Source organism: Phaenicophaeus curvirostris, chromosome 8, assembly GCF_032191515.1.
Source record: "Phaenicophaeus curvirostris isolate KB17595 chromosome 8, BPBGC_Pcur_1.0, whole genome shotgun sequence".
In the NCBI taxonomy this organism is placed as follows: domain Eukaryota; kingdom Metazoa; phylum Chordata; class Aves; order Cuculiformes; family Cuculidae; genus Phaenicophaeus; species Phaenicophaeus curvirostris.
Window position 1 is genome coordinate 14,829,135 of NC_091399.1, and position 23,584 is coordinate 14,852,718.

General features: G+C 41.2%; 1 protein-coding gene across 1 annotated transcript in view; it reads left to right on the forward strand.

Annotated features, from left to right (window-relative positions):
• The first annotated feature begins 7,778 nt into the window (after positions 1–7,778).
• Positions 7,779–23,584, forward strand: part of VAV3 (vav guanine nucleotide exchange factor 3) — a 167,329-nt gene continuing 151,523 nt past the window's right edge. The window contains exon 1 of the mRNA XM_069862564.1: positions 7,779–8,032. Within this exon, the coding sequence (XP_069718665.1) occupies positions 7,829–8,032 (204 nt within the window). The 5' untranslated portion in view covers positions 7,779–7,828. The remainder of the gene's footprint in view (positions 8,033–23,584) is intronic.

Here is a 23,584-nt window from a genome sequence, read left to right on the forward strand (position 1 = left end):
AAATTAAAGGTTTGGGGTGAGATCTGTTTTCTTTCATAATAAATAAAATGTTCTTGGCAGCTGGGGGAATGGAATATCACACTAAGTCTAAAACTGAGTCTGCAGAAATGGAAATGCGCAACATTCAGAGGAGAGTTCTGAAAATTCATGTCCTTTGTTTGTGATGGCTTATTCTTCTGCACTGAAGACTAGGGTTCATGGACTCTACTGCTTTAGGGCCCTAATCTAGCCCTATTGTCCCTGCTGCTGCAAATTCAGTCCCAATGTGTTAAATAAAAAGCCACCTAACTCTTCAGCATCTGCTGATCTGTGGGCTAGTGTTGGCTCAGCCTTATTAGATAAGTGATACCCAAGCACACTCACTTACGAAAACTTAAAAAAAAATAGGTAGAAGGATGTTCTGAAATATTTATATTCTTTGTTCTTGAGGAGAGACAAGTATGTGTAACACTACTGATGAAGCTTCACTGCCTGCTGAACTGTTTAGAAATATTTTGCCACACGATTTGCTAAAAATAAATTTGAATGTTATTAAACTAATAGTTTTGACTTGTAAGCATAAAAGGAAATTTTTATTTACCAAACTTAGATTAGGATGTAAATACAGATATAAACAGATAGAGATAGAAACACTATTTCAGATATTCATTTACTGTTTGAGTAGACATTTCATGCATGGCACTACTCAGTTTTTCCAAACTTTAGGTAGAGTGGAGTTTTTTAATTCAATGTGAAGGGTTTTTTTCCATATAATCAGACCTCATCCAGCACAGTGTTTCCTGCAAGTGTCACACTTTCAGTGATTGATCCCTTCTTCCAACAATGCAGGAAAATCTTTCCGGATTCATGGTTCTGGGTCCTGAATGGACCATGAAAACATAAAAACAGCTTTTCCCTGCTTTAGGATTTACTTGTGCCAATTTCTAGCTTTCTCCATTCATACATCACTTATCTGCACTTGAACACCTTAACTTTTCACAAAAATATCACTTTCTTGTCAGCTGGGATCACAAAAACTGGTTTTGTCAGCATCTCATTTTCTTCTGTCTTGAGTGAAGATGGCAGTTTAACTATCCTGTAATCCTGTCATCTAATCTGGTCTTACACTAAAAAACATCATCAGACTGTTGAAAACAACCTATGGAAGATAAGAAATGAGATTAATTGGGGGAAAGGTTTAGAGACAGATACATTGCTTAGAGATGTCAAAGAAAATTGAACAGGACCTACTAAGGCATGACAAAGGTGTAAGATTATGATTTTATTTACAGTTTCAAGTTGCTTGAATTCTTAAGAAACCAGCCTTTTTGAAATTTTGGTTAAAATATCTAAGGTAGTACATGACAATTGCCTTGCTATTTTCTAACCTTAAGTATTTTCCTTACCATAAACACCGTGGCTGCCCACTGGTGAGAGCTGAGAGGCTGGATTGCCAAGTGCTGCTGTCCTTTTTGTTCAGCATAGACAGCCAGTGCATCATCGGCTTATTCCTTTTGTATGAATGATTTTTGGAAAACTGAAACTGGAGCTTCTATATAGCAAATATCCTATTTTAGGAATTCAGCATGAGATTCTGCACCCAGTAAAATGGGACAAGTTTCTATTGACTTCAATGAAAAGGAGATTTCTGGCAGAGGAGGCAAGAGTTGAAAACATTAGCTTCAGATGATTGTTTGCTAGGTGGTTGTTAGAGCTAGGCAGCCCCTTTGACTGCTTTAATGTCTTGTTTTGACATTGACTGGTTTAAATGGATCTTCCCTTGCCGCATCACTGAACAGGCTTCTCAAACATTCAAATGCATTTCATATATTCAGGCAACTCTATACTAAAATCAGGGGTTTGGTGTTCTTTTAGAATTTAGAATTCCTCTTGGTTATAATTATCTATATACATTTATATATCATGTTGTCTGCATCTTTCAAGTCTCTATTAAAAAGTAAATTCAATGCAAATTCCTGTTCCACTCACTTCCATGCATCCTCCCAGATGATTATGTTATTTTTTATAATAATTCTTTCATTTTCATTGCTTCATCTATATTTCAGGTCACTTGTCTGTGATTCCTTCTGTGAAAACTTGAAACAGTTCTTTAAAGTAAAATACAGTGCTTTGCTGAAATTCAGGTAGGATTGTTATTTTAGCATGTTAATTTTTTAAAAGTCTGTTTGATTTGGAGTATAAGATTTTTCATGATAACACTACCAAATAAGTAACTGGTGACTGATTGAAAGTAGCATTGCTTTTTCACCTTCTGCCACAAACTTCCTGAAGTAATTCTGAAACTGGGGGTTATAGCTATAGGGTACAGCCAGATGCATCTGGGAGATCTTGATCCACATCAAAACTCATTTTCAGTGGCAGATAGAAATTACTGAAGAATTCTGGTCAGCAATCTTACCTTCATTTACTTTTACTGCAAGATAAGCAGGGTACTTAAGAAATGCTGGACTCCAGCCTCCTCCCTGTAATTCCCCTCCAGCTCTAAAGAAAGTGGCTCCAGGGATGCTTCTGGCCAGGAGCCACAGCAGCACAATGCATTTCCAAACAGGAGGAAGATACAAATGCTGAGAAACAAGACAGCATGTTCCCACTTGCTTGCAGCCTGTGTGTAACTGAATTTTCTTACTGGTATAATTAAGTGGGTCTAATTGAGACATGCTGAGCATGTGCTCAGAGCTGGCTCAGCCAACACATGAGCCTTTAGCACTAACGCATGAGGGCAATCTCTTTACTTCACTTGCACTGTTTTCTCCCTGTAGCATTACAATATTCACTCAAGTCCAACTGTCAGAAGGCAGGAAAACTTTAAGCACCTTAAAGAGCTGATGAACCCACTGGTGAACAAGAGTATAAATAGGAAAGGGAAGTGAGGAGCAGTGCTCTTTGGGAAGAGATCTATTATTTTGTTATCCTTGTTCAGCATCTTGTACAAAGGGGGTCTGTGCTTAGGGCTCACGGTACTATTATATCCATCAGAGTAACTGAAAAACAGGCAATGTGTCAACATCTGTGGTGAGGGCTTTATTGTTACTTTTTAAAATTTACTTTTCCTCAATGTAAGTAATTTAAACACAATAAGTGTGTTGATGGTGGGAAATATTTTTTCAGAAAGCTTGTAAATGTGCCTTTATAAAATGAACTGAGTTTCTTTCTAGAAGTAAAGCATCAAGAAAAGAGTTGGAAATTTGCCACTTTCATAGCATGCAGCACAGAGTAAGAGTAAAGAAAACAGATTTATGATGATGTCTCCAGTAAGGAGACAGTTGTCTCCTGGAAGGAGAGAAAAACCACGCAAAGGCTATTTTTGGGGTGTCTTTTGGCATATAATTCTCCTTCAGACTTGCTGTTCTTTTAATGGAAATTTCATTTTTTGAGTTTATGTTGCTGTTTTGCAGTATTTTGAAAGTGTGACTGTCGGTTTGAAGTGGTACTTCTTTCTTTATTAAATCTGAAGATAAAACTGCTTCAGTGAATTGCTTCCTGATGCATTAAGGAAAAAAACATATGTGACATACATTGAACTTTTTGAGCAATCTAAACTTAGATCTAGCTGTCAGGTTCATGAATATCAGTGGAGGAGGTGGACTGAGGAGACTTTTGAACTGACTCCTTTTCGAATCCAGAGGATCCTCCAACCAGACAGATCTATAAGCAATTTTTGGAGTCTGAGGAGAATAGAATGGAAATAGCTCAGACTTCCCATATGTCTTCAGTAGCTGGTTCATTTAAAGTACCTGATATTTGAGCTATAGAGTTTTCTTGTTTTCATATCTATTAACAGCAAAAAATAAGGCAGTGTAAAAATACCTCTTGAACACAAACAAATTTAGGATTAAGAGAAAAATTGGACCCCTTCCCATAAATGACTGTGGACAATGCAGGAAGCTGAAGAAGGCTGTTAAGAGTACTGCAAGAGAGGAGATTGAATGCATGGATATTCCTGAACTTTAGTAGCAGTGAACCTTCTGCTCTACCAAAGCTGTGCCAACCAGGAATTTCAGCTATGAATTTGTTTGCATCTTCCCTCCTCTCAACCAGGTAACCCTTTGTAGAGAACTGATTTTCTGGAATTCATGTGGATATGTGGATTCTCTTCCTTTTGGAGGAATGTCACTGAGTCAATTACACAAGATACAGAGGAACAAACCCACTTATTTTGTATAAATGTCAGTCCTCATATTGCATGATAACAGCCTATCACTTACAAACGATTTAAAATTGCAGTGTAGGTTTTAAAGATAGTTAGAATTCCAACCACTACCTTTAAAGCATACCTATTCATAGGATGTAAAGTTTGGATTAAGGAGTGTTGGATTGTTCCGTGTTGGATTGTTCCTATTAAACCATGCAAAAAGATTTGATGAATTTGAGCAACTAGTCTGAAGTGGGTTTTTACTGTTTATGAATCAGAACAGTGCTCACTTTTCTGTATTTCTGTGAGGGCATCCCAACACTTTTTATTGCTTTCAGAGTGCTGTAGCACTGATTCCAGCTGGAGGCACCTGAAGTGGTGATGTGGATATTGTAGCACAGATGTTTTTCTATTTCTTCTGCCTGTTTCCTTTTTCTGCCTTCTGCATTTGCTTCAGTGTTATGTTTGTTGTCACTCTGAGAGAGGACAGCTTGTGGGCACAACTGAATTATTACTTGCTTATCACTTCAGATTTAACTTGTCACAGACAAAGAAATTGTTCCTATGAGACAGTGTTTTATTGTATCCTTGATCAGACTGCTCTGATGCTCATTTTGATGAATGATGATGTCCAAATGATAACAGTGCAGACTGATAATTTTAGTCCCTTTTGATTAAAATTAAGAATTAAATTCTCTCTAATTCTGCCTAATTGTAGGCACTCAGATTCTTTGATAGCGTGTATATGTTGCAAACTACCCTCTCCTCCATTTGCTCAGGCATAAAGCAATAAACTGTTGCCTTGAGTAGGCAGAGGCATCTGTTACTGGTGACTTAGTGTTTGGGCTGAGGTGGTTAAATAGAAAATTCAGATCTCTCCTGAGAAATGGGAGCTGCATGGGCTGCAGCTGCCTGGGTTGGCACAGAGCAGGCAGGATGTGCTGCGAGCAGGGAAGGAAGCATGGCTGAGGCAACTCAACTAGAAGTCATGCTCTTCCAGGTAAGAGTTATTTTGAATAGTTTAGGCTCAGCTGCATAGCCACCAGTCCTTTGAAATTAGGATCCCTCTTTTTATTCATGCAAAACCACTTACTGCTAATTGGAGTTTGTATTCTGTTAAATGCAGGCCTGTACAGAGCACTTTTGTGAGCTCCCTCTGTGCTCAGTCAAGCCTGGAAGCCTCTTTTGTTTGTGAGCCCAGCTAAGCAAGCCGAGTACTTGCATCTTTAGGAGTGAAACCAAAGGCTGTTCCCAGGTGACCTTGAGCAACACTTGTGCTTCTAACTGGGCAATAAGTCACACCTATCTCATCCCATCACCTGCTGGGTGGTGGCACAGATGTTACAGAGGATGAAGCTGGATCCTATCTATTTTTGGAGGGCGTATTTTTCTTTATTGAGTGAATGCACAGGAAGTGGTGAGCTGTCCTGTGGCACATTCTGCAGCCCTGCATGCATGATCTGAAGATAATATCACTGGAATAGCAGATGTATCACCTCTTTGGGGGAAAAAAAAAAGAAAAAAGTGAAGCAGCATTTTCAGCTTCCTGAAACATACAAATCCTTTACTAGGCCTCAGTTTCTGAAAGAAATTCTCAGCACTTCTGTATTAATTCTTTCAGAAGATATTAAAAGCATTTGTGGGATTATTTGGAGCTCAGAAAGCAGCAAGTGTCAGGCTATTTACAAAGGAGACATCAAAACCAGAGATATCTTCAATAGTTATGTTAGTCCGGTTGTTTGAAAGCTTTCTCACCCTGAATTGTGTCTTTCTTCATCCCTAAATTACACATTAATAGTACTCAAAAATGTTCTCTAGCTTAAAAAAAAGTTTAATAGTTGCAAAACCCAGTTTTTGTACTCTTTAACTGATTTTTTTTTTAATTTCTTTTTTTAGAAACTAAGTTTCCAGCACTGCTCTGGAAATTCAGAGAAAATAACAGCTTTTTAGACATGAAGGACATTGTGAACGCTGGTGTTTGTATAATCTGAAGTCGCCTGACTGCATGTTGGAAGCAAATACATTTTTTGGGTTAGTATTTTTTTTGACATTATTTGAAGTTCAAATAAAATTCAAGTCAGTGCAAAACACTTCATGGCAGAGCAGAGGGGAAAACAATGCTACGCTGTGATTTTTATGAGGGTGTGTAGTGATAGGATGGGGGGGAGTGACTTTACATTGGAGGGGGAAAGATTTAGACTAGATATTAGGAGAAAATTGTTTATGATGAGGGCAGTGAGGCCCTGTCCCAGGTTGCCCAGGGAAGCTGTGGCTGCCCCATCCCTGGAGGTGTTCAAGGGCAGGTTGGATGGGCCTTGGGCAGCCTGGTCTATGGGAGGTGTCCCTGCCTGTGGCAGGGGGGTTGAAACTAGACGGTCTTTAAGGTCCCTTCCAACTATGAGAAACACTTACTGGTAAAGTATTGAAAAGGACAAAGTCTTCAAAGCAAAGGCAATAATTTTATTTTACAGTTCAGTGCTGAATCGGATGCCCTTCTAAAAAAGACATAAAATCTTACAAAAGCAGTGGGTATATATACTAGTTTTGGACAAAGAAACATGTAAATCCTCAAAGAATGTTCATTCTTTTTTTAGATTATCCAACCATGTCTGAAGACTCCCTTCAGGTTCTCTCCTGACCTACAACAGCTGCATCTTACAAGACAATGAAGCATATCAATAAATTCTCACAGCCATAAGACAGGTTATCTCTTGACTTAAAACAGCTACGTCTTAAAAGACAGATTTATATGACGAGATAATTAAACATGCAAACCAGCTGCAGCAGAACTTATCAATTAATTCTCACACAACCCGAACTATTCTGTGGTTCCTGATGTCTGGCAGCTCGCTGCTCTGGCTCTGAGCCCCGCGCAAGTGTTTGATGAACAGGGAACATGAGCCCACCATGTGCACTTGCAGCCCAGAAGGCCAACCGTATCCTGGGCTGCATCAAAAGAAGCGTGGCCAGCAGGGTGAGGGAGGGGTTCTGTCCCTCTGTTCCTCTCTTGTGAGACGTCATCTGGAGTACTGTGTCCTGTTCTGGAATCCTCAGCATAGGAGGGATATGGAGCTGTTGGAACGGGTCCAGAGGAGGGCTACAAAGGTGATCAGAGGGCTGGAGCACCTCCCATACAAGGACAGGCTGAGAGAGTTGGTCTTGTTCAGCCTGGAAAAGAGAAGGCTCTGAGGAGACCTTATAGCGACCTTCCAGTACCTGAAGGGGCTACAGGAGAGTTGGGGAGGGACAGTTCACAAAGGCTGGTGGTGATAGGATGGGGGGCAATGGGTATAAACTGGAGAGGGGCAGATTTAGGCTAGACATAAGGAGGAATTTCTTCACCATGAGGGCGGTGAGGCCCTGTCCCAGGTTGCCCAGGGAAGCTGTGGCTGCCCCATCCCTGGAGGTGTTCAGGGCCAGGTTGGATGGGCCCTGGGCAGCCCGGTCTGTGGGAGGTGTCCCTGCCCAGGGCAGGGGTGGGACTGGATGATCTTTACGCTCCCTTCCAACCCAACCTATCCCGCGGTGACCAGCAGGTACCGCTGCCGGGGCTCGCACAGCGCCAGGTTCCCCGCCCGGTGCCGTGGGCGGTGGGGCGGGCGGGTCCCGCCTCAGGGGCGGGCGCAGCGGCGGCGGGAGCCGGAGCCGGAGCCGGAGCGGGAGCGGCGGCCGCAGCCTCGCGGCATCGCGGCGGGGATGGAGCCCTGGAAGCAGTGCGGGCAGTGGCTGATCAGCTGCAAGGTGCTGCCGCCCAACCACCGGGTGACCTGGGACACGGCTCAGGTCTTCGACCTGGCGCAGACCCTGCGCGACGGCGTCCTGCTCTGCCAGCTCCTCAACAACCTGCGCAGCCACTCCATCAACCTCAAGGAGATCAACCTGCGCCCGCAGATGTCCCAGGTGCGGCCGCGGGCCCCTCGCGGGAAACGGAGCTGCTAAAAAGGGGATTAAGAAGAAAGAAAATCAGAGGAGGGGGCTGGCGGGGCGGGGAGCGGTGTCCGCCGGCCTCTCCGGCTGGAGGGAGATGAGCGGCGAGAAGTCGCTTTCTCCTGAGCTGCTTCCCCGTGTCGTAGGGTCTTGTCTTTTCCTTCAGACCCTTTTAAATTTAGGTTTTTCAACCGATGTTTTGGTTAAATTCTAATTCCTCGCCTTTGAAATGCGTTTGCTGGGTGCGATGCTTTGTTGCTGTGGCTCCTGCAGCCGCGCTCGGGGCTCCAGATGAGGTCGCGTTAATACTTGGGTGGGAAGAGGCTCCTGGTCGCTCGCTTTTGCCTCCGCGGGGACGGTGGCAGCCGAACAGGTGTGGCAGGAAAGCAACGCGAACTTCTGAGCCTTTCGTGGGCTTTAAGACGTTGGGAAGTGGGTACATTGTAACGTTTCGGTGTCAGGACTCCGGTGTAGTTTCTAGGAATAAGAACTGCCAGTCAGGGTTAGGACGCTGGCAAAAGCAGCGGTGGTGAATGATGCTTTGGGGAGGAACATTCTTTGTCCGTGTTCGGTCACAAAGCCAGTTATTTTCATTCCTTTTAATTCCTTTTTTAGCAGTTACGTTATACTACCAAGGGGACTTTTTCTATAAGCCCACAGTGCAAAAAAAGAGGATGAAGTATCGGGTTTATTTCAGCTGGTCAGAATAAGAACTCAAATCCTTGTACAAATCCTTGTACTGTCCCCTCTTGCTTGAGAGCTCAAGTGTCTCCTTGAATTACTTATGCAGATGCAATACTTAATCTGAGAGATGGAGAGATCCAGAGGGTGAGCTCCTCCGAATGGAAGAAATCCATTTCTCTCTCTGCACTGTTCAAACTTTGAGAGTTTCAGGACTTGGTAAACTGTACCAGAGCCCTGGTTTATGTTTTCATTATAGATAGAACGATTTCTTCTAAACTGGCCCTTTTTCAGTTTAGTTTGCAGAATTACAAATACTTTGCATATGAAAGGTTGGAAATGATTTCTTGCCCTGTTTAGAATGGATACAAAGTACAGAAACAGACTCTCTTATTTTTAATGGACTGGAAAGGTGTCTTCATGATATTACACAGCATTTTCAAGATAGCTTACTTGTTGAATCACCTTCAATTAGAGATTAATGTTCCTTGTCTGTACCAGTATTACCTAATTATAATTTTTATGAATTAAAGCCATAGTGACCTTCTGTCTACTAAAAATAAGTATCAATACACTCTGCTGTCTTCTTTCTAGGGGCAGGTTTGGGAATCAAGATGAAGATTCATTTCTTTAAGTGCGTTTGGACTATAGATTATAATTTTACATCTTGGATTATTTATAATGCATACGTTGAACTTGAGCTTTGTAGACGTGTAATGTAGTTACTGGAATTGTTTCACAGATACGGAAGTGCCTCCTTGCATGTGTGCCTTCTGTGTGCCTATGGAACCTGGGCTCCATGGTGCTGCAGACCACTCTTTCCAGTGGCGTGGTTTTGCCATGTGCTGATTTCACCCGTGAAATAGGGGGATCTGTTGCTGGATAACTATATGCAGCATTAAATTTACTGGGAATGTTACCTTTGCTTTCTGCAAGATCAGGATTTGGCCACCTTAGTGAGGTTCTGTGGGGTTTAATGAAAACCCTCTTGGAGTAGATGTCAGCTGGAAAGGATCGCTTGGAAATAATTTCAGAAATTTTCATTAAAAATTAGGTTTTAATTAAAAAGTAGGCTGAAATTCTGCAAGTTGCTGCAGTTTGTTGCTGTCACTGTAAAGAACACGCAGCAATAACTTATCCTGAAGTCTCAAAGGCTTGAAGATTATTAATTTGGTGACATCTACTTGGAGTTGAGCCCTAATTTGGGAATTTTGTCAGAATAATACTTGTCTGTAAACTAATACATTTGTTGCACAGTAGGATCTCGGGGTCTTGTAGAAACAGTAGATAACTTCCTATTCCTTGTGGGGTAGTGATTTATAGATATTGGAGGCATGGGGTGCCAGAGCAGAGCTGGCATTAGGACAGAAATGGTCTTGGCCACTGGCTGCGCAGTCTGCTTGAGTGTGATTCTGTGTCTGTACCGCTTTGCTGGACTCTGCAAACCTTGTGTGGCCCCCGTCTGTCATCCTTTAGAATTAAGCTGCAGCTCCTGTACTCCCCAGTCTGATAATGTTTTCTTCTGCAAAGTCTAAGAATGGCTCAGGGGATTCTTACTGTACAGTTTTTGAGCAATAAAAGCTGCGAATGAGAAGGGTGGTTGAAGGCTTCATGAATGGGCCTTATGGAAGGTAGAGTGTCTGATTTTAGCTCTGCCTGTTACTGCTGTTGACATTTGTCAGGCCTTTCTCTGTGAATCAAGTTTTTGTGTCTTGGGGGCTAGTTATAAATGCAGCAGTGCCAAAGAACAGGAAAGTGAGAGATGGTGCCTCAGGCAGACCTGGGAGTAGATGTCAGGCCTGATATGATTCAAGTCTCTTCTACTTCGTTATGTGTTTATTTTTTTCAGAATGAACATGGCAGATCAGACATCAATGGTGCTTGTCAGCTTTGTGCAGTAGACCTTAGTAACTCTTTAGAAGCTGCTTCAGAAGGGTCGAGGGGTTGTGTCTGATGCTGCTGCTTCAGGTGCCGCTTTTTGGTGGAACCTTGCTCAGTCAAACAGGAGCACTGCTGCTTTGCTTTGTAAGCTCCTGACTGCTGCCTGCAGCATTGCAACACAAACACAGACTTGACCAAGTGACAGTGGGTATCATCTCTTTTGTGGGCTGCCCAGCACGGGGAACCACATGCCTTTGTCCCACCACCAGCCATGCACCTTGGGTCACAGCTGTTTTCGTGGGTGGGACATTCTATGCATTTGAAATCCATGGATTTAGCTTCCCTGCCTTTTTGGAGGTAACAGTGTCTGTGTAAGAGAAATGTCTTGGTGGTTTTAGATTGCAAAACATTAGGTTTAGAAGCCATTTGGATGCTGGCTGTTTTCATCTGCATTTCTGTATGTTTATGAAAATATTTATACTTTGTTAGTGGAAATTGCCCTTTGAAGAGCAGAAGCTGATTCAGTCAGTTAGGCTTTCCAGAAAGTAAGCCTCGAATATGAAAGTATAAACCTTGCATATATATAAAGGATGAGCAGTTTCAGTGAATCTTCCACGTCTGGTTTGAGAGCTGAATGCTGCTCCTGTCTGAGAAGCTGGTGTGTCTCAGTGCCAGGTCTCCTGTGAAAAATTACATATGGGCTTTGTTTGAGATTTGCAACTCTTGTGTTCAGGGACATCCATGTTCGGATTTTTTTCACTGTGACTGAACAGAGCAGGAGAGTGTTGGCTCTATTAAGAGCTCTTGTGTCAAAGCCCAAAACCCCTTTGCTGTTTGAACTCGCGTGAGTTAGCAACATTAGTTGTTATTTTTGACCAGTGCATGTACCACCAGGAAAGGAAACTTGGGCAATGGATCACATATTGTCTTTTGGCCTTTAATGCAGGGGAGTCTGCCCGATTCTGACTTGAGAGTTGCTGTTGTGAAAGTGGTCTTATTGCAAGCACCATGGGAAGAAGTGCTAGACCTTGCAGCTACTGGGAACTGAGCTGGAAGAGGGGAACTTGCTAAATGAATCACAGAGACGAGATGGATGTGCTGGTGTGTTGCAGGGTTTCCCCTGAAGTGTAGTGTTGGTGACTGGTGACAGTGAGGTGGAGGATGAAGCACTGCAGCTCTCACCGTCTCTATCATCCATGGGAGCTGTTCACTGCAGCAATTTGCTTTCCTCAAATGCTGCCTCTTGGCTAATGTAGAATGGTGAAAATAATGACAGTAGAAGTGATCTGTAAGAGAGAGTACTAATCCTAATGTTTAATCATAATCGTACAAGAACTTAAATAACTTATCACCAGAAATATAAAACCTAAACCAATGGATTACACTGGATTTGCAGAAGATGTCATCTGTTTAATGCTTATATTTAATCTTTAATACTTTTCAAACTAGTTTTGAAATGTTTTTTGCAAGGCATTTAGTTAACTTGTGAGAGATTGCTAAACAGGAAAACTGCATTTAATGTATTACTGGCATGGGAGTTTACTAAAGGGGATGTTGACATAGATTAAATATTAAAAATAACTATTTCCTATTATTCTAATAAAAATAAACAAAATACCCCTCACTTTGTATTAGAAGTTCAAATATTTTCTAATTTTAGGGAGTTACTTTTTTTGGCCTGCTCATGTAGTCCAAAGGAAGTTCATTATCTTTGTCATCCACATTATATTTTGGTGTGGCAACTGAGCCTTTGAGCAGGAGTTTATTTTTCTTGGTTACAGTGGTAATGGGTGGCCTCGGGATGTGGGTGCGCTGAGAGGCGTACCTCTCACTCTCTGTTTCCTCTGATCCTGTCCTTGGCTTGGAGCTTCCTCATTCCCCAAAATGATAACGACAATCTCCTGCCTGTAACTGGGCGAGCGTATATCCCGCCTCTGCAAGCCTCGTATTGTCCCTCGTGCTTTTCCCTACACATGCCTCCCTGCAGCCATGCCACTTTTTTTTTTTTTTTCTCCTTCCAAACTGTAGTCTAGGAGAGCATTCCAAATGCCAGGGTATCCAGCTTTGTGTGCCACGTGGTTCTGCAAAGCCATGATCTCTTGGCTCTGCACATTATGTAAAAGAGAAAGAATGAGATGTGTGAGGGTGTGATTTAGGTCTGGGATCTTAGGAGGGACCATATGAGCTAAATGAGAAAATAAAAGGGATTTTAAGTAGAGCTTGTGGCTCCTGCCAGGAGTCAGTAATCTGTTTTTCTTGGGAAGAGCGATCTCTGAGAGAACATAACTTCTGTTCGATGTTTGCTTGTACGTTAGCTGCTGAGGTTATTGAGTCAAGGAAGTATCACTAAGATAAATTTATATGAATACAGTTTTTCTGAAACTGCAAAACTTTCTGGGCTTGAACAAGATTTGGGGAACTGGTTCAATTTTTCTCATTATGTAGGGAGAAAAGATGTCTTAAAAAAACCCCCACCCTAATATTTATGAATTGCTTAAATCTGTGTATATTCAATGTAATTGTTTTAAAAATAGTTTTTGAACCTTGGAATTTTTTTAAGTCTCTTTGCTTACTTGGTGATACTTAGATCTACAAAATGTCTGTACTGTATTTAAATTTATTTCCATGATTCACCTAAACCAAAGCTTGCATTGGCCATAAGATAGATTCCCAAAGATGTATTATTAAAAGACACACTTATCCATATGGATGTTATGTATACATATGCATTTCTCATACATGTTGGACTTGGTAAAATATTTTAAACAAATATTTGCTTAAAGCAAAACCTTAATATGACCTCCATGCTTTGTGCTAAGAAAAGCAAGTAACAAAAAAGTAGTGACCCAATTTTTCTTACCTTAGGAAGATGGAGAAAATAGTATCTGACAACTGATGTATATATTTTTTTTTAAAATTCACATTGATTCTTTTTTTTTGGGGGGGGGAGGGAAAGCTGCAGTTGTACTGTACTGTAAAGGTTATTTTTTTTATGCTATATTTATCATACAGTTGTTAAATGCAGCATATGCATCTTGTGAAGAATTGTCTTAAATGTACCTTCCTGTACAAAATTCTACTGTGCTGGAAGCTGTCTAATGCATTAACAGAAAAAATCTTCATACTGATTTGTTACAGGGGCTATAGTGTTTGCCAGCAGTGCATAATTTAAATTAATGTCTGTGTAGGGCATGCTGCTGCGTCGCGTGGGAGAGGCCAAGTTGTTTTCTGAGCCTTGTCTGACAAAGGTGGGAGACCTGTGATAGTGGCAAGTTGAAGGACTGCTTATGAATAAATCAGAAAGGCTGAAAAGGAGAGAGAAGGATATATAAGAAGAATGTATATGAACTAGGAGGAAACTATCAAAAAACCGAAGTACAAACTAGAGAGAATGGTCAGGAAATGTTGGGAAGCTGGACTGAAGTGAGTGTCAGCAAGCAAGACATGTTGGGATTTTGAGAGGGAACAAGAAAATAATCTGTATCCCAAGATTAACACAGCAAACCAGTCTGATATGCTGTACTTTTCTTTCATAATAATGACATTATCATTTAATGATGACGTTCAGGTCTCAGTTATAATGTACTGACTGTCTTAGGGCTGTGAGGTCCAGAAGGTTATTTCCCAGGCTGCAGCACTGCACGTTGGGATGGGTTAGTACAATGTGCTGTACAATTGTGCACTGGCACGATATAGGATCTTGGATTTCTCACACACATCCTTTCCCTCCCCCTCTCCTTTGAAGGTCAGAAGAGTTGATTAAATTGTAGGTGTAAAGATTAAATCGTAGGTGTAAAGAAGGAAATACAAAGGGTAAGGAGGGAAAGGGCTGCAAGGTGAGAGGCAAGGCAGCTGCTGGTGGGCAAGGAGCAAGATGGGGGGACCCTGAAGGCAGCGTGGTTGGTGGTGTGCCCGTAGCAGCCATGCCAGGGGGCATCTGGCAGCTCCTGGCCCTGGCGTAGCTGAGCCTGGGCTTAACTGGTGTGGAAGCTGGGGAGGAAGGTTAACTGGGAGCGTCAGCCAGCAGGCTAGTGAGAGGCATGGGCAGGAAGGACTTCCGTAACACAGTGTGATACTGGTTAAATAGAGAAGGGCAGGGAAAGAGACCATTTTCTGCTGAAGTGATGTTGACTCCCTGACCAGCAGCCGACCCAGATGGGAACAGAAGTGCCTATGGTTGCAAAGGGTGCCTACTGGAATGCTGTCCCCTCCGTGTGCCTGTTGTGTGCTGGAGGAGAGTGGACCTCATCCAGACCCAAGTGTATCACTACCTGTGGCAGGGCTTGTGCCCTGCATTACATGGGAGTATCCGAGTACAGAGGAAGATGTACTGTCACTGATGTTTTATCTGATGTCACAGGGTCACTGATGTTTTATCTTTGTTTTACTTGATATAGAGGTGTCAGTTCTTGAAGCTGTTTCCCCAATACTAAAACTATATCTGTAGGTCTGTAAAACCCAAACAGTGAAGCCCCTATCAAAACCTGTTGGCTTTTATTCTCCTTTTTATTTTTCCAAAGCAGTGTTGCAGTACTTCCATATTATTCCATTACACTCCATAGCAATGTTTTGTACTACCTTACACTGTGTTCTTTCAGTATTTCAAAAACTGTTTTGCAGAGAGGTATAAATTGGTGTTTACCTTGTCAAACCAGCTATTTTTTTTTTTCTCCTGCACTTTCCAATTTACTTGGCATCACCTGGACCTACCTTTTCTTTCCTCTTATTTTGCTTTGACAACCCAAGTTTAAAATATAAGGCATTGTGTAATACCAGCTTTTCTCTAAGACCTGTGATATGTAAAAGGCAATCTGAACTGACATGTTTATAGTAACTTTCTGAATTTTTAGATTTAGGAATAAGATGTTCCCTCAAAGATCAGTGAATGCTATTGTCTCCTGTTCAACACATTGTCAAGTGAGAACAAATATTCTAGAAAAATATCACTCGATGACCTTTCCTTTCATCCTGTATTAGGAGACAGTAGTGAATGTCTTAGTAACATGAAACACTGAAGGACTATTAATAGGATATTTGTATATCCAGAACATGAAACCTTAACCACAAATTGAGTGATATAGTGGTACTGTAGAAATTTGTATAAAAGCCACTTGTACTATTTAAAACACAGGTATGAACTAATGTAATTGAGAAAATTGAGTTCAGCTTTCATGTATTACAATTAAAATATTTTGGACCTGTAAATTGTCTTTATTTTTGTCAGAATTTTATTTTATAACTGGTTAGTAGGGATTCAGTTAAACTGTTTTTACCTCTTTTTCAGTGTTTTTATTCCTCTGTAAATTACAGAAGCAAACAAAATGTGTATTTGAGGTTGTTGCTATAAGCAAATGTTTTCTGACACCTCTCCCTCCCAAAATATAAAGCATTTTTTAAAGTGTATTTTTAACTGGTAAAGCTTAGCAGGGCAAGATGATTTTTATTTCCAAAATCCTTAGCTATGCCCTTTAATCCTCCATGCTATCACATTGCTGGTCACAAGTGGGGTTCCCCAGGGCTCAGTGCTGGGTCCAGCCCTGTTCAATGTCTTTATCAATGACCTGGATGAAGGCATTGAGTGCACCCTTAGCAAGTTTGTGGATGACACTAAGCTGGGTGGAAGTGTTGATCTGCTGGAGGGTAGGGAGGCGCTGCAAAGGGATCTGAACAGGCTGGACCACTGGGCTGAGACCAGTGGCATGAGGTTTAACAAGGCCAAATGCCGGGTCTTGCACTTGGGGCACAACAACCCTGTGCAGCTACAGACTAGGAGAAGAGTGGCTAGAAATCTGCCTGGAGGAGAGGGACCTGGGGGTGTTGGTTGACAGCCGACTGAACATGAGCCAGCAGTGTGCCCAGGTGGCCAAGAAGGCCAATGGCATCTTGGCTTGGATCAGAAATGGCGTGACCAGCAGGCCTCTGTACTCGGCACTGGTGAGACCGCACCTCAAATACTGTGTTCAGTTCTGGGCCCCTCACCACAAGAAGGATGTTGAGGCTCTGGAGCGAGTCCAGAGAAGAGCGATGAAGCTGGTGAAGGGGCCAGAGAACAAGTCTTATGAGGAGAGGCTGAGGGAGCTGGGGTTGTTTAGCCTTGAGAAGAGGAGGCTGAGGGGAGACCTCATTGCTCTCTACAACTACGTGAAAGGAGGTTGTAGAGAGGAGGGTGCTGGCCTCTTCTGCCAAGTGACAGGGGACAGGACAAGAGGGAATGGCCTCAAGCTGCACCAGAGGAGGCTCAGACTAGATATCAGGAAAAAATTTTTCACAGAAAGGGTGGTTGGGCGCTGGCAGAGGCTGCCCAGGGAGGTGTTTGAGTCACCTTCCCTGGAGGTATTTAAAAGACCGGTAGATGCGGTGCTCAGGGACATAGTTTAGTGGCAGATAAGAATGGCTGGACTTGAAAATCCAAGAGGTCTTTTCCAACCTAGTGATTCTATGATCACATTTTTACCTGTTTGTTTGAGTTATATAAGGGTATGGACTGTATCATCTATACCTAGTATACTTTGTACCATTGCTTGCTCCTGCATTCACATCTTTTCTACCTGGAAAGAAGCTTTATAGTCGAAAAAGCGGAATGATTAGAGCTTGGCCCTTGAAGGTTTTGACTGTCAAAGCAGCCTTGCTTCACTGTTGTGCAGGAAATTTGATGATAAAAAAAATTTCTGTGCTATTTTGCCCCACTCTAATAGTGCAAGAATGACAGCATTATCATAGCCTGGGTAACTCCTTGTGTTTTGTTTGTGTGTTGGCAGTCAAGTTTTAAATTTTACTTACATGCTTCAGTGATTGGCTTCAAATTCCCGCCAGCTACTATTCCATATAGCAGTGATGCTTTATATCAGCTGATGAAAGACTGTGATGGCGATGTTATTTTTCCCTCCGAATTCTTCATGATCTATGAGTAAGTATGTCTCATTCCACTGCAGACATGGTTAATAGTAGATGGAAGACCACACCTTCATTGCACTAACGTGCCTGTCAGATTTTTTAAGTGTCTCTGGATGGAGATACAGTGATAATATAGTCCTGTAACCAGTGGCAAACACTCATTGAACCTACTTATCTCTGTAGGATTTAGGTCAAGCTTTAAATTTATTTTTTCCTAGGGAATAAATAGGAAACACCAGAGAGAATGTTCAGACTCTTGTTGTTGCCTGTAGCTCCTGTTACTCTTGAAATAGAATAAGACTTTCTGAAGTACTCTTACAGGCTGCTGCCTTTGGGCTCACGGTCAGTTGATGTGTGGTTTGTTGAAAAGGGATTTCTGCCTAGATTTAGAAACCTAAATTGTAGTTAGGCAGATATTTTGAAAATCTCTTCTGGTGCTTTGTGGCTCAGGTTTTGCATTTCAGAGCAGTACCAGTTTTGCTGAATTGTACCAAGTTGTGTGAGGAAACAAAATCTTAAGTTTCGCTTTCTTTTAGTGGTTTAGCCTCTGTGTGTGTGCACAGAGTGATGCAGGATTTCAGGCTGTATCACATACTTCTCTGAACTGGCAATTGCTTAAATATTGTTGAAAATTCCTGCTGGACTTGGACTTCTCACTTTGGTGGTGGGAGAGGGTGAGGATGTAGGAACGGCAGAGCCATGCTGGGAACTGGGGAGGATGCTCTTCATGAGAATCTCCTGAGCAGCACACTGGAACATCAGACTGGAACATGTTTCAAATTTGTGTGTCTTTACAGCTATAATTGCTCAGATTCATGAGTCCCCGGGGAATCTGCTTAATTTAAACTACCTCCATTCTCTTTTCTTAGAATTTAGGGTTTTGTACCTTGTAAGCCCCATTACACATCATGTTATTTCAAGAGCATGAAGCTCTAGTGATAATAAATGTAATGTGAGTAATTCTCTAGTGTTAAAAAGACTTAATATGAAATAATAATAATAAAAATCTATTCCACTTGCTTGTGGGATTCCCAGTTACAATGGCACAGTATTCCTGGAGTTTTATTTTTAGTTTTTAAGATATGGCAAGTTCCTTCCATCAGTAGTATAGTCCTCTTTCCATCAGTAGTGTAATGGTACCTGTGAATTCATTTGGCCTCTGATTAGCAGTGAACAAAGGTGGAGATATTTTCCTTTGGGGCAGAACTGGTGTTCTGGTGGAGTTTCTTTGTGTGGGTCTCCTGACAGTGGCTGTCATATAAAGAACTTGGTCTTTCTGGCTTAGAACTCCATTGCCATTTCCATGCTATGGGAGGGCAGACTTATAGAATAGCTATTTAAGGCTTAAAAAAGGTTTTCAAAGTTGTGGCTCAACATGCAGGACCACAAATATCATATATTTCCAAACACAAACTGTTTTGCAAAATGAGTCCTGAGTGTTTTATCTTTTTCATTTCAGCAAGGAACAGTGATTTCATCTAATATTGTTTGTAAAATTTGTGGTGGAGCAGTTCTATAGGAAAATTAGTTCTCACAAGATTTTGCAGGAATGGCATTCTTGGGAGATATTCTTTAAACTATGTGGAAATAAAATGCAGAGTATTTAGCTGTCCCTTTTTTTTGTGCTGAATGTCATTAGAATTTGACCTCAAAATACAGTGTTCCGCTAAAGTCATGTTAAAATTTAATGAACCTAAAATGCCTTTCAGCTTGATGTGAAAGAGCAGCAGATTTTGAAATGTTAGGATTTCTGTAGGAGGTTTCATTTTCCCATCAGCTGTGCTAGTGACAACCTCTTTCCCATTTTCCCCATTTCTCACATTTTTCTACCTTGTCTCAGGTGAGTTGATATTATCTATCAAGCCCAGAAACCTGGTCTGCTCTATGATTATTAAGAGGTATTGCTCTGACAGGGCTGGGCTTTTCTGTCTATCTGTCTTTCTTGTCTCAGTTTTTCCCTCACTTTGATTCATCTCAGTTCTGCAGCTTGTTCTGTGCCGGTGCTCTCACCTCTCAATCTGGGCTATATTACTTTCACCTTCTGCATTTGCCTTCCCCCTCCCCCTGATATTCTATTCTCCCTCTAGTGCATCTGTTTCCTCTTTCACTTCACTCATGCTCTTTCTTCCTTTCAGCTGTTTTCCCTGCCCTTTTGTCTTCACTGTTCCTGTTGGCCTCATCCCTCTGCAGATCCTCCGAAATGTGTTTCCTACATGGATGAGAGTGGAGCACCACCTCCTCTGGAAGATGCTTCCCACAGAGATGAGAGTGCAGGGCAGGAAAGCTTGAGTGGAAGTAACGCTTTTAGGAAGAGTGAACATGGGTTTTCAAGGCACTAGACAGTGGTTGAAGAGCAATCGCACGTTGTGCTGTTTTAAACTGCTTTTCAGTGACTACTTGCTTTGCTTTTATTGAGTTAAAAAAAAAAAAATCTGTCTCCTTTGTCCTGCAGTCAGAGATTTCCAACATATTTGAGCATGTCCCTAAAATTGTTTTGCTGCTTGCTATGGGTGACAGGGCAGACCACTCCAGTGGGGAGCTATGAGGATGAAGACTAGTGCTGGAACTCTGCAGGGTGAATCAGCTACTGATGTTGGAAACTTGTTCTTTTTAAAAGCAGCATCACTTGATTCCTGTCCTTCCCACCAATCTTTGGAGGTTTGTGCCACTATGACAATGCTTGAGTAAATTTCTTCCGGGATTTGTGTCCTGAGGGAGCAGATAGGGATGGGAATGGTAGTTATTTTTACCTACTTTTCAGATTGATTATTGATGTTGCTTGCAAGGCAGAAATAGCCAGCCCTGCTAGCCAGCATGCTCCATCTTATTGGGCACCAGTCTCCATGGTTTCTTTTTCTCCAGTGAGCTCCACTCACTCTTCAGGGGCTGATAGACATGATAATTTTATTTCTGCTTCTCAGGCTGCAGGTGAGAGGACTATTTATACTCAAGGTGAAAAAAACACTGCATGTAAGTATCTCTATTGTGAGATAAAAACTTTTACAACAGGGATTACAGTGATGGCTAATGGCAACTATAAATCAGGTTAGGTGGAAATTTAAGAATAATTTTATCAGAGATTACTTAGAGACTAATTTTTCTTTTATTTTGTTCAGACTACAGTTTGTTTCTTCAGGTTCCTGGAGTTTTGCTTGCTTGCTTCCTGTGGATGGACACCACCTTTATAGGCCTGGTGTAATTCATCGGCATTGCAGGCAGAGAAGGAGTTGATGCCCAGCTGGTTACTCTACCAGAGTCTGTGAAAGCTCAGCAGGTTCAATAACTGCCCTTCTGTCCTTTAAACAAGCAACTCTTGTCTTGGTTTGTTCATATAACTTCTCCCATTGTGAAACAGTTATATTGAGAGTTCTTTTTTTAAAGGTTGTCATGGGACTATATTAACGTTTTTTCATCCAGTTCCTCGTTTAAGGGAGAAACATATAATTGAAGAATTATTATTGTGACATTCATCCTGCTGCACTGGCTAATTTTATGGTTTCATCTCATTCAAAATACTAGAGCAGTCTTTAAGCTATTTCTTTAATGATGAGATACTGATGAGAACTTAATCCAGGACAGTGTTTTTTTTGTTTTTACTTGGATCCTCCATAGCTTCAGGATAATTTTCCTTACATGCCCCTTTGGAACTGAAGTATGCTGCTGGGTAGGGGGTGGCTTTTGTCTAGTTTTCTACTTGTGTCAAAGTTTTCCATTATTAAAGTTTTCCAGTGTAAAGCCTGGCCCATTCTTTTATGCCTTCCTCAACTTAATTCACTTTTTGTGGTTGAGAGACTGATTTTTAATTAGGGAAATTCCTTTAAACATTTGTTGTACTCCTTAATTTGATCATATTCTTTTCCAATTGTTATTGTATCCATATTAATGATAACACACTGTTGGTTGCCTTAGGATGATTAAAACATTCTTTGGAGGTTGGAGGTAGAAGTCTTCCAAGAATTAGAAGGAACAAATAAATAAATGACAGATGTTTCTTCCCCCCCCCCGCCCCAGTTGGTTTTGAAATGGGTATGACTTTTCAAATCATCAAACTTAAGTTTTCATAACTACTCGCTGACCAAAAGGAGAAGTGGTTTCCATACTGTTGTGTTAGATCCTTGGATTTCCTATGAGTGTTCTTCCATGTCCTCTATTACGTTCAAGAAACTACTGTGTTTAGCAGATAGACTGGGCAGTAACTTGACTTGCTTTGACAGAAGTGGAGATAAGACAACTTATTTTTTACTAGTCTCTGCAGCTAAATCAGAAATGCTCTCCAGTGCCAAGGCATACTGGTGTTAAAAATTAATTTCGTTTGAACCAGAGGATCTAAGACTTATTTTCACTCTAGCTCTCTGATGACATTACATTGACCTCAAAGCTATTATTTTCAGTCTGCTTTTCAGTAGAAATCATGCTAATTGACCTCTGCCAAAAATGTGCTTTGAACATATCTCAGAGGTTTTAAAAGTTTAATATCTGTTGAGGTTGAAACTGTTTTCTGCTGGTTAGATCTAGTGATATACAAAAATGAAGTAAAATATCTGTTGCATTTATCATTTATTGATTACATATACTGATAAATATTACCCTGATATACAATTAATGTTTTTGCTTGTTTAACTTAAAAAATAAATTCCACGTAGAGAAGTTGGATCTCTTAATTGTGAAGTGGACAGGGTGGACATAGTAAAAAATAATGTCAAAGGTGGGCAGTTTATTGGTCCCCCTGCCACCCTTACAGGGCAATTTTCTTTGTGAATTACAAGGAACGGATTTCTAGGACCTTTAGTTTGTGTTTCTTACTGCTGGTAGAGGGTACATTAAATAGGTTTTAGCAGATGTTTGGGTAACTTCTGCCTCCACAAGTTATACTGCTGGCCCCTTTCTGTCCTGAAGTAGGTGTGCAGGTGGGAAGGCTTGAGCAGACTGGTCATGGGAGGGTTTGCAAAAAATCCGTATGGAGATGCTCACCTCCTGAAGGGGTGACCTCTGGCTGGTAGAAGATCTCGACACAGGTTTTGGTAGACCTGTGAGTCACGTTCAGAGGATCAGTCAGTTTGTATGGCACAGCCATTCTCAGCTGGGGAAGAGTGAGTCACAAACTTGTGAGTTTCCAATCCTTGGTATAGAAAATACCCACGTATCTGCTCTCGTGGTTTCATTTAGAAATAAATGAACATTACAAAAGTTAAATAATTGGGCTGTATTCTTCAGGTCCTTCCTGTGTATTGACTTCTGACCTTTTTTAAAAAACACATATTGAGAAGTGGCATATTATTATCACAAAAGGAGAAATGCTAGTTTCTGAAAAAAGCAAGTGGGATTGTAGTACAAATATTTCCTGAATAATACAACCACAAAACTAGTTGCAAGGGTCTATTCTAATTGTTTTGCTTATTTACTCCCCAGCCCTTGTTTCATATAACTTCACTTATTCTGATCCATTCAGAAGAATGTTGCTGAATGATTTTTCTGTCTAGTTGTTCACACAACATTATCTTTTTTTAACAAATTGAACTAGTTTGTCTTTTGCTACAGGGACTCCATGCTGCTGTTCTGACTTAAAGGCAAGAATTAACCTTGTGGTATTATCATGTCCCTTTGTCTGAAAATCAGTCTTATTACTTCTCCTGTGCTGAGAATCATCTCCACAGAGGCAGAGGAAAATCTGTTGTTATAAGTTCCCAGTTATAAATTGCATATATATTGATTTTGTTATTCTTTCTAATCTCCACCTACTTTGTTGTCTCACCAAGCTAATACGCCTTTTAGAAGATAGTAAATGGTCCAGGATCATACTGTATTTTATTTAGATTTAATTGTATTTAGCTGAATAGTTTGTAGAACAAAATAATACTAAACAAAGTCAGACATAAAACTAGGCTTCCTAGGCAAAATGTAGGCTTCCTAGACATTCTTGCAGCTTAGCTCCAATGCTTTCAATCAAAACCTCTTAAGGAACCATTTGTGTTGAAGTGATATTCTGTTAGGCAATTTAGTAAGCTGATGCCCGTTCAGAGGTCTGAACGTATGTTATAGCAGCTGCTTGTATTGCTTTTGTATGTGGTT